Source organism: Salmo trutta, unplaced genomic scaffold (genome assembly GCF_901001165.1).
Source record: "Salmo trutta unplaced genomic scaffold, fSalTru1.1, whole genome shotgun sequence".
NCBI classification, from domain to species: Eukaryota; Metazoa; Chordata; class Actinopteri; order Salmoniformes; family Salmonidae; genus Salmo; species Salmo trutta.
This window is the reverse complement of record NW_021822360.1, coordinates 1-11,681: the sequence shown is the minus strand read 5'-3', so window position 1 is coordinate 11,681 and position 11,681 is coordinate 1. Positions and strand designations below refer to the sequence as shown.

Here is an 11,681-nt window from a genome sequence, read left to right as displayed (position 1 = left end):
TGTCTTAGAAAATCAAATTATTGACCTCCTGCATCATTCGCTGCCTAAATGAACCTACAAACACACAGAGAGAAAATAGTGATAGTAAGAAATAGAATAAAGATGTGGAGGTAGAGATAGAGAGAAGCTAAGAAAGAATGAGAGAGAGAGAGAGAGAGCGAGAGGGAGATGCTAAGAAAGAATGAGAGAGAGAGACAATCATTTGAAAAATAGAAGATGACAATCCTGTTTTGTGTCTGTACAACAATCTATCCAGACGGTCGCTGGTGCATTTTGGGTATAGAATTATAAACAAACAAACAAATTGGTTAACAGACAAACAAACAGACTGTGGTCAATATGGATGGACTCTGTTGCTATAGTGCGTCAGAGTGAGAGAGGGGGCTTATGGGTAGCCATCAGCAGGCAAGGCTACCTGGCAAAAAGGAAGAGGGAAAAAAACGCTTCGTCATCATTCTCACAGATTGTCACAGAAAAATAATGGTAAGGATTTGAAAAAGGCATTCCGTATCGCGTAGGTAGGGCATTCCGCTGTCCAAGTTTGTAGTTTATCTAGCTGATAAAATCAGCCAATCCCCCTCCTCCTCCTCCCCTTCCTCCTTCTCCTCATCAACGCCTCCCTCCTCCTTCTCCCCTCCTCTTCTCCCTTCCACCTCCCCTCCCCTCCCCCATCCCCCAAGTGGAGTGGTCCATTTCCTCATCTCGAACACCACTGCACCGAATCAGCCAAGAAGAGAAAGAGAGAGAGAGAATGAGCGAGAGAAAGAGAGAGGAGGTGGGACTTAGCCCATAATTGACCAATCAAGGTGAGAGTTTGAGTGCAGTGGGCAGAGTCTCAAGTCTCTGTCGTGCGGGGGGAGAGGAGGGGGCAGGGTTATGTCGCAGTCTCCTTCGGGTCGGGTTTGTTGATTGGTTTGCCCCCGTTCATGGCCACTGGTTCGCTGGTTGTGCTTTTGCTGGGCGGGACTCCGGCGACTTTAGGCAACGTCTCCCTGACGTCGTGCAACGACGGCTCCTTGTACATCGCAACTACAGAGAAGAGGAGAGATCAGTGTTAGAGCGTGTGAGTGTGTGTGTGTGCATCCATGTGTGTGTGACAACCCCCTTACCTTCTATAGGTTTGGGCAGGAAGTGAGCGGCTGGTTTGGTCTTTTTCACTCGGTTGCCCTTCATGGGCTGTCCTTCCTTGTTCAGGCCCAAGAACCAGGCCCTCCCAGACTCATTCTGTCTGTACAGCATCGACGAGTAGATCACATAGTAGTTCTCAAACACCGACTCCTTAAACTTACACTCTGCTGTAAACAGCTCCTACAGGAGACACATAAACACACACACACACACACACACACACACACATAAACACACACACACACACACACACACACACACACACACACACACACACACACACACACACACATAAACACACACACACACACACACATAAACACACACACACACACACACACACACACACACATAAACACACACACACACACACACACATAAACACACACACACACACATAATCAGTATCAAACATACCACATTGGACAAATTGCTAACTCTTAATATTCCATTAGATGCCAGCCAAACGTCCATCCAAGATTTTTATAACAGTTTAAATCAACTGTTTCCATGACGTTTATTTAACTTCCATTGGCGACGATTTACCAACATTCAACCTGCTAAATGACTTGCCCGACGACTTACCCTGAATTGAATTTCGCTGCTCTGTCGATCTCTACATACATTCAGCCTGAATCCTAGAAGTTGTTTGTGCTCACTTCAAAATGAGGTGCATTGTACAAAACAAATTCATCAGCGATTGGATTGTCTCTAACCAATCAGATTATCAAAGCCAATGACGTGTTTCATGGTTCGTGATGGCTCGCTCTAGCCCAACCCATTGGTTTCTGGAACCAATCAGAACGTTTAGAATGTGTTTGCATTCTGCAAGATGTCAGGGAGGAGCAAACCCAGACTCAATGTGGAGAAGAAACGCTAGTGGGCGTGGTGTTTGGCGCTGTGGCTGGATGGGCAGTCAGTCATCTAAAGGACTGATTTGTACTGTAATTAACCATCCCTCGCTTCCAGAGCCTCAGAGACAGACAGGCTGGGAAAACATTGAAATTCCAATCAGGTGTGCTTGTCAGTCACCACCACAAGAGACACTCGCTCACCTGTGTGGACCTTTGTTCCCAGTTACCATGGAAACGATGGAACAGAGAAGATGGGAGGAGAAGAGGAGGAGGAGGGTGGGGCGGTGGTTTGATGTGATGGCTAGGTGTGATTGATCGTGTTTGTGGTTGGCAACATATTTCCATTTTCCTTTGCTCTTTTTATGGTTCTCATTATGGTTCACTGCACCTTTCCCCTGTGTCTTTCAACTCTGTCCAATTAGCACATTCAGGCTGTGTCTCAATAGTCTAAAGTTGCTTCCTCTACTTGTCTTCTCTCCTCTCTTTCATCTGCTTTGATGTGAAAGAATTGGACAGGTGTCCACCATGTTGCTTTTACTTATCCTGTGATTTCAGATCATTTAGGATTTAAAGGCCCAATGCAAATATATATATATTTTTTTATCTCAACATCAAATAATTTCTGGGTAACAATTAAGTACCTTACTGTGATTGTTTTCAATTAAAATAGTAAAAAATAAACAAAAAGATACCACCAGCCAGGCCAAAACTTCATCCCACCAAAATATACATTTTTAAACAGCTCTTTCACTAAAAGGACATTATCATAATTTTCACAATTTCACAGTATTTTTCCAACCTCATAGTGTGGAAATATATATATATAACACAGGGAAATCACGCTTTCGGCTGCACTGGGCCTTTAAGGTGAGGTGACAAGGAGAGGAAGCCATTTTAGACTATTGAGATGGTCCTGCATACTGAACAATGTTATAAAACACAGGCTGTTAAGAGAGAGAGAAGAGGCAGTGGAGATTAAAGGAGAGAAAGAAAGAAAGAAAGAAGGACGTAGGAGGAGAGAAGAGAAGATACATCACCAAGGGAGGAGGATGTTTCCAGGGGGGAAACACAAACACACACACAGTCTTGTATAACTAACCTTGTGGGGACACACAATTCAGTCCCATTCAAAATTCTATTTTCCCTAACCCCTAAACCTAACACTAACCTTAACCGCAAAACCTAACCCTAGCTCCTAACCATAACCCTAAAACGAACCCTAGCTCCTAACCCTAAACATAATTCTAACCCTAACACTAACTCTAAACCCCATAGAAATAGCATTTGACCTTGTGGGGACGAACAAACTGTCCCTAGTTGGTCAAATTTTGTTTGTTTACTATTCTTCTCGGAACTTCTGGTCCCAACAAGTATAGTTAAACATGTTCAAACACACACACACACACACACACACACACACACACACACACACACACACACACACACACACACACACACACACACACACACACACACACACACACAAACAAACACAGTTTGCTACAGCAGGAAAATGATCCTGCAGCAACAGGAAATGTGAATTATTATGTGGATTATAATTAATGGACATTTCTGTAGGGGTTGATACATTTTCTGCAAGGGAAAATCAAGTCTGACATTTCAAAGTGGAAATTACAAACTTCAGAAGCCTTATTAAACCTTGAATATACTAGACGTTTTAAATGGAGGAAACTTATCCTGCAACAGGGTGATCAAATGAAGATCCTACATCTGTACACACACACACATGCTGGACCTTAATATTTTATAATATTAGAAACTGACATAGGGCCAGTTTTCATGCTCTGCTCTATACAGCTGAGGTTAGACCAGGGGTTAGAAGGGTGCAGAGGTTAGACCAGGGGTTAGAAGGGTGCAGAGGTTAGACCAGGGGTTAGAAGGGTGCTGAGGTCAGACCAGGGGTTAGAAGGGTGCTGAGGTTAGACCAGGGGTTAGAAGGGTGCTGAGGTTAGACCAGGGGTTAGAAGGGTGATGAGGTTAGACCAGGGGTTAGAAGGGTGCAGAGGTTAGACCAGGGGTTAGAAGGGTGCTGAGGTTAGACCAGGGGTTAGAAGGGTGCAGAGGTTAGACCAGGGGTTAGAAGGGTGCTGAGGTTAGACCAGGGGTTAAAAGGGTGCTGAGGTTAGACCAGGGGTTAGAAGGGTGCAGAGGTTAGACCAGGGGTTAGAAGGGTGCTGAGGTTAGACCAGGGGTTAGAAGGGTGCAGAAGTTAGACCAGGGGTTAGAAGGGTGCAGAGGTCAGACCAGGGGTTAGAAGGGTGCTGAGGTTAGACCAGGGGTTAGAAGGGTGCAGAGGTCAGACCAAGGGTTAGAAGGGTGCTGAGGTTAGACCAGGGGTTAGAAGGGTGCAGAGGTCAGACCAGGGGTTAGAAGGGTGCTGAGGTCAGACCAGGGGTTAGAAGGGTGCTGAGGTTAGACCAGGGGTTAGAAGGGTGATGAGGTTAGACCAGGGGTTAGAAGGGTGCTGAGGTCAGACCAGGGGTTAGAAGGGTGCAGAGGTTAGACCAAGGGTTAGAAGGGTGCTGAGGTTAGACCAGGGGTTAGAAGGGTGCAGAGGTCAGACCAAGGGTTAGAAGGGTGCTGAGGTTAGACCAGGGGTTAGAAGGGTGCAGAGGTCAGACCAGGGGTTAGAAGGGTGCTGAGGTCAGACCAGGGGTTAGAAGGGTGCTGAGGTTAGACCAGGGGTTAGAAGGGTGATGAGGTTAGACCAGGGTTAGAAGGGTGCTGAGGTCAGACCAGGGGTTAGAAGGGTGATGAGGTTAGACCAGGGGTTAGAAGGGTGCTGAGGTTAGACCAGGGGTTAGAAGGGTGCTGAGGTTAGACCAGGGGTTAGAAGGGTGCTGAGGTTAGACCAGGGGTTAGAAGGTTGCTGAGGTTAGACCAGGGGTTAGAACGGTGCTGAGTGATCAGTATTGATCCCACATGACCACCTGGTCCCAGTGGAGACAGCTCTTATTGTTTTCTCTGTCATGCAGGGAGTGTGTGTCAGTGTGTGTGTGGTGTGGTGTGTGTGTGTGTGCATGTGGTGTGTAGGTGTGTGGTGTTTGTGTGTTGAGAGAGTGTGTGTGTGTGTGTGTGTCATGGGCTTTTGTGTATATGTGTGTACGTGTGGTAAGTGTGTGTATGTGTGTCGTGTGGTAAGTGTGTATGTGTGTGTGTGTGTTTGTGCCTCCAACACTGTTCATTATCACATTGCTAATTACCCAGGGGAATTGTGGGTAAACAAGTAAGTTAAAGAAAGGAAAGAGGGCGAGAGGAGGAGGACTGGACAATGGCAGAATACAGAAGGACAGAATAAACACTGTGTGAAGGACTAGTGAAACTTATAGACCTCTTTAGATGGAGTGTTTAAGTCTTAAAGGGAAATCTTCATTTTTGGCAAACAATAATTTTTGTATAAGTTATCTTTTCGAAAGTATTTTGGCCGTTGTGGTTTAAACCAAAAAAGCAACACGATACTCTGAGAAAAATGGCGGAAACATGGTGTCAGTTCTACAGTTACATTTACATTACATTTAAGTCATTTAGCAGACGCTCTTATCCAGAGCGACTTACAAATTGGTGCATTCACCTTAAGATATCCAGTGGAACAACCACTTTACAATAGTGCATCTAAATCTTTTGGGGGGGGTTAGAAGGATTACTTTATCCTAGTTGGCTGTATCTCTTCAGCTGCCATGTACTGTTAACATGGAGAGGTATAGAGTAGCTTCCTTGCTGTTGTGTGTCCTGTCTGGTTGTCCTTTAGTGAGGATGACACCATGCTCTTCCTTTCAACTCCACAAACCTTTCATCTAGTCATCCTGTCCTGGCTCTGCCTCTGGATCCAACACGCACGTGCACACACACACACGCCACAAGGTCTATGTCAGAAAACAGATGCTCTAGTATAGAGAAGAAAAGTGAGAGAGGGAGAGGGAGAAGAGGAAGAGAAGAGAGAGAGAGCGAGAGAAGAGAGAGAGGAGAGGGAGAGAAGAGGAAGAGAAGAAAGAAAGAGAGAACAGGAAGAGAGTGAGAGGGAGAGAAGAGGAAGAGAGAGCGAGCGAGCGAGAGAAGAGGAAGAGAGTGAGAGAGAGAGAAGAGGGAGAGCGAGAGAGAAGACGAAGAGGGAGCGAGAGAGAGAGAGAGAGAGCGAGAATAGAGGAAGAAAAAGAGAGAGCGAGAGAAGATGAAGAGGGAGCGAGAGAGAGAGAGAAGAGAGTGAGAGACGAGAAAGAGAGAGAGAGCGAGAGAAGAGGGAGAGAGAGAGAAGCTGAAGAGGGAGCAAGAGAGAGAGAGAAGAGAGGGAGAGAAGGGGAAGAGAAGAGGAAGAGAGAGAGAGCGAGCGAGAGAAGAGAAAGAGAGAGAGAGAGAAGGAAGAGGAGAAGAGAGAGAGAGAGAAGAGAAAGAGAGAGAGAGAGAGCAAAAGAGAGATATACACACAGCTATACAAAGGTTTAATGTATTTCTCCACCAAATAAAGAAATAACTAATTATCCTCCAGCCAATATATGAGCTACACTGTGTGTGTGCATGCGGCTCAGGGTAACTTCTGTCTTTGTCCTTCAAAGCCGCAACAATACCCCCCTCCACGCACACTGCTCCTCCTGATCCCTATCCTGCCTTTCTGAATTATAATCAATCACCCAGGAATATTCCGGAAATTAGGAAAGACCACTGCTGGCAAGCATCCACTTAAACAGCAACGGGGAGCAATGGTGGGAAAGACGACAGTTTAGAGTTTCAGCATGTGTGAGTGTGTGTGCGCGCATGCATGTGTTGCCTATGTATTCATGTGTTTAATATGTCATGGAACATGTCAGCTCATAGGCATCAGCAGTCTCTGGGCAGGAATTAGTTGTTGTCTCCTTGTTTATCTCTACTGAACAATAATTTAAATGCAACATGTAAAGTATTGGTCCCATGTTTCATGAGTTGAAATAAAAGATCACAGAAATGTTCGTTACACACAAAAAGTGTATTTCTCTCAAATGTTTTACACACATTTGTTTACATCCCTGTTAGTGAGCATTTCTCCTTTGCCAAGATAATCCATCCACCTGACAGGTGTGGCATATCAAGAAGCTGATTAAAGAGCATGATCATTACACAGGTGCACCTTGTACTGGGGACAATAAAAGGGCACTCTAAAATGTGCAGTTGTGTCAAACAATACAATACCACAGATGTCTCAAGTTTTGAGGAAGCCTGCAATTGGCATGCTGACTGCAGGAATGTCCACAAGAGCTGTTGCCAGATAATTGAATGTTAATTTCTCTACCATAAGCCACCTCCAACGTCATTTTAAAGAATTTGGCAGTAAGTCCAACCGGCTTCACAACTGCAGACCACGTGTAACCACGCCAGCTCAGGACCGCCACGTCCGGCTTCTTCACCTGCGGGATCGTTCGAGACCAGCCACGTGGACAGCTGATGAAACTGAGGAGTATTTTTGTCTTGTTATAAAGCACTTTTGTGGGGAAAGGTGGCACATACAGCATCTATCTCACTTACGTTTTCCTCCATAGTATTAACATGTAGAGGATATGATAGTTCTCCCTCCATAGTATTAACATGTACAGGATATGATAGTTCTCCCTCCATAGTATTAACATGTAGAGGATATGATAGTTCTCCCTCCATAGTATTAACATGTAGAGGATATGATAGTTCTCCCTCCATAGTATTAACATGTACAGGATATGATAGTTCTCCCTCCATAGTATTAACATGTAGAGGATATGATAGTTTCTCCCTCCATAGTATTAACATGTAGAGGATATGATAGTTCTCCCTCCATAGTATTAACATGTACAGGATAGGATAGTTCTCCCTCCATAGTATTAACATGTACAGGATATGATAGTTCTCCCTCCATAGTATTAACATGTACAGGATATGATAGTTCTCCCTCCATAGTATTAACATGTACAGGATATGATAGTTCTCCCTCCATAGTATTAACATGTACAGGATATGATAGTTCTCCCTCCATAGTATTAACATGTAGAGGATATGATAGTTCTCCCTCCATAGTATTAACATGTAGAGGATATGATAGTTCTCCCTCCATAGTATTAACATGTAGAGGATATGATAGTTCTCCCTCCATAGTATTAACATGTAGAGGATATGATAGTTCTCCCTCCATAGTATTAACATGTAGCGGATATGATAGTTCTCCCTCCATAGTATTAACATGTACAGGATATGATAGTTCTCCCTCCATAGTATTAACATGTACAGGATATGATAGTTCTCCCTCCATAGTATTAACATGTAGAGGATATGATAGTTCTCCCTCCATAGTATTAACATGTAGAGGATATGATAGGTCTCCCTCCATAGTATTAACATGTAGAGGATATGATAGTTCTCCCTCCATAGTATTAACATGTACAGGATATGATAGTTCTCCCTCCATAGTATTAACATGTACAGGATATGATAGTTCTCCCTCCATAGTATTAACATGTACAGGATATGATAGTTCTCCCTCCATAGAAAACTCCAAGACCTGATGGTGAGGGCTACAGTATATACTGTACACTGTTTTTGTTACTATAAACCAACATACAGGTTTCCGTGTAACTGTGTGTGTGCTGTCTGTGTGTCTGCATGAGTGTCTGCATGAGTGTGTGCTCAAGTACTCAGATGTGCATGCGTGTAACTGTGCGTGTGTGTGTGTGTGTGTTGTGTGTCTGCATGAGTATGTGCTCGAGTACTCAGATCTGTGTGTTCTTCACACTCTTCAACACACACTCAGAGCTGGTTTCCTCTTGCCCAGCGTTGTTGGTAATTAACACATACCAGATCATTTCACACTAGGCCATCTGTTGACTACAGAGACCGAGAGAGATGGGTGGATAGAGATGAGTCTCTCTCTACAAGCAGAGAGCTGTCTCATTTGTCTGACAGATGTGTAGTACTATAGTTCATCTTGATGCTTCATCTTCAGGAGGAGTAACACTACAACACTCTACTCTTGATCTTACTGTTAAGGGTCGGCCATCTTGTGTCTTTGTGATTCATCAAAGCATCGCCTCTATAAACCATTTAGTTCCAGGTAGTTATCAATTGTGTTGAATTCTGTGAAGTACTAGAGCAACATATCTGTTGTATTATTATAAAACATCATTCTTCGGTAAAAAAACAGATAATATCTGTTAAATCCCTAACAGGACTGCTTTTTTTCCCATAGTCAGCGGTGTGTGTGTGTGTGTGTGGCGGGTGCATGTGGACAGGATTTCCCCCATCAATAATTAAAAAGCAGCCCTCATCCCTCTGTCTCTAACTGAACAGAGAGAGAAACAGAACATAACATCTCTCCTCCAAAAAAGGACAAAACAAGCACCAGACTGCTCTCCTCTCTGCAGCATAAAATCACTCTCCCTCGCTCCGGCACAGTGAGGAAAAAGAGGGATATTTGACTGCTCTGGTGTGTCAGGGTCGGGAATAATTCATATCCCTCCCTCCCTCTCCATGTCTCACTCCCTCCCACTCTCTCTCACCATCTTTCTCACCACTTCACTTTCTCTCAAGGAACCCCTCAAGTTTCCTTGGAGACAAGGAGAGAGAGGAGGGCTTGGGTACAAACGGATGTGGATTTCTCTCTATTTCAATCTCTCTATCTCTTTCTCTCTCTGATGGTCTTTTCCATGTAAAGCTCCTTGTTAGAACACTACCTGTCGAAGCAGCAGCTGACGTAATCCCATTATTATGTGATGAATAAAGAGGATGAGTGATGGTGAATTCACAATGAGAAACACTAAGGGAACTGTTCTTCTGATATATCGAGTGTCATATAGTAACAAGCCCATTGATTCATCACCAACCCCATAAAGACTTGAGAACTATTCAAGATAGGAATCTTACTGAGGAGTCATATAATGTTGCAACCTAAAGAGAAGATGACCTCTTGTGCCCTACCTCGGGTAATGACCAGAGGAGGCTGGTGGGAGGCGCTATAGGAGGACAGGTTCACTGTAATGGCTGCCGCGGATATTGCTGGGACAAGGCTGGGGGAAAGGCCAAAAAAACTATACAGACAATGCCTTCATATAAAACACTGTTTCACAACGCATCAGTGACATGGCAGGAGATGTTTTGAAACAATTACTGCTTCGCATACAAGCCAGTGAATTATATGCGTTACAGCTGGATGAGTCAACAGACGTGGCGGGCCTGGCACAGCTCCTGGTATATGTCTGTTACGTTTATGGGGCGGTCAATTAAGGAAGACACCCTCTTCTGCAAACCACTGGAAACCCAACATGGTAGAGTTCTGTGCATCCTTTCAAGCACACCCTTCTCATTAACCTGTGGTGAGTTATTCACAATTTTTGATGAACAAATAAGGTTTTATATGTAAGATGGATAAATAAACAGCTAAATGATTGATTATTATAATATTATTATTTGTGCCCTGGTCCTATAAGAGCTCTTTGTCACTTCCCACGATCCGGGTTGTGACAAAAACTCACACTCATTCTTATGTTTAATAAATGTATTGTATAGTGTGTGTGTGGCAGGCTTACAATGATGACAAAAAAACTACATTTGAGAGTGTGCTGACCCTGGTGCTAGAGGGGGTACGCAGCTGGAGGTTGAATGTTTGAAAGGGTACGGGACTATAAATATTTTGGAAACCACTGCATTAGCCAAATCCTCACTATGGCCTCTGGGGAAAAGTACACGTATTCCTCCTAAAGGATTCCAGGATCTTGATGAACCCAGTGTGTCTACAGGACAGGTGGGCTGTATATTAGTACGGTGACTGAGGGATATAAAGGTTGCGTTTACACAGGCAGCCCAATTCCAATCTTTCTTTCACTAATTGGTCTTTCAACCTCTCAGATCTTTTGCCAATAATAGGGCAAAGATCAGATTTGGTCTGCCTGTGTAAACGCAGCCTTAGATAGTTAGATCAATCGGTTTTAGCTGAAATAATGACACACATACACTTATAGAAGAAAAGTGAGAATTGTCATAGTAATCAACAGAAAATCAGCTCAACCAAGATGGCCGCCCGGCAGGCACATGTTATCATCAGCATTGGTCTGTACTCACTGATGAGTAGAGGTGTCCCTCCCCATTCATGGCGATGTACAGACCCATCTTGACTGACTGGATGGCCACCACTCGAAGGCCCACTGGGATGAGGTTGAACAAAGCTAAGAGACAAATCAGCACAGTAAAGTGGATTGACATTCTTACCGATAGAATACACATTATTGTGTGTGTGTGTGTAGCATACATATGCATCTATATAAGATTCAGATACTCAGTCAACCATGTGACACAGGTCCACACACACACACGACTAGAATGGAACGATACAGTATGTACACGAAAGCTACCAGAACACTTAATCACATGAATGATCACGAGACGTGTATGAGACTTGACACATGCGTGTAGTAGCCGTGTGAGAAATGACATCAGTCACAGAGCCGTGTTCATCTGGACTTCTGTGTGTCAGTTCTCATTTGTCCGTCTGACAAGTACTGCATGAGATCTGTGATTGGATGACTTCTGATAGAATTTCTGTCAGTGGGTTGACGAAGGTTGCCACTCAGCCACTCAATCTACCCTCCTCTGTGTGCGCATGTGTGTTCGTGCGGACTCACAGGAGTTAGTGCCGTCATCTTTGGTCCCGTCCAGACATCCATCTGGGTTCATCTGCAAGTAGTATCCCTG

The 11,681-nt window shown here is 44.2% G+C and overlaps 1 protein-coding gene across 1 annotated transcript; it reads right to left on the bottom strand.

Annotated features, from left to right (window-relative positions):
* Positions 1 to 645: 645 nt before the first annotated feature.
* Positions 646 to 11,672, bottom strand: LOC115181952 (fibroblast growth factor 14). Its single transcript, XM_029743637.1, has 4 exons — positions 11,612 to 11,672; positions 11,052 to 11,155; positions 1,110 to 1,308; positions 646 to 1,029 (listed from the first exon to the last, which is right to left on the bottom strand). The coding sequence occupies exons 1-4, from the start codon at positions 11,661 to 11,663 to the stop codon at positions 875 to 877; spliced, it is 510 nt and encodes a 169-aa protein (XP_029599497.1). The 5' UTR covers positions 11,664 to 11,672; the 3' UTR covers positions 646 to 874.
* Between the last annotated feature and the right edge of the window lie 9 nt (positions 11,673 to 11,681).

Bases quoted from the DNA above. Each gene is read 5' to 3' on its own strand.
- LOC115181952 (XM_029743637.1), bottom strand. From the start codon at position 11,663: ATGAACCCAGATGGATGTCTGGACGGGACCAAAGATGACGGCACTAAC. The intron at 11,156-11,611 runs GTGAGTCCGCAC...TTTGTCTCTTAG, and splicing joins AGATGACGGCACTAACTCCT to CTTTGTTCAACCTCATCCCA. The intron at 1,030-1,109 runs GTAAGGGGGTTG...TCTTCTCTGTAG, and splicing joins CCTGCCCAAACCTATAGAAG to TTGCGATGTACAAGGAGCCG.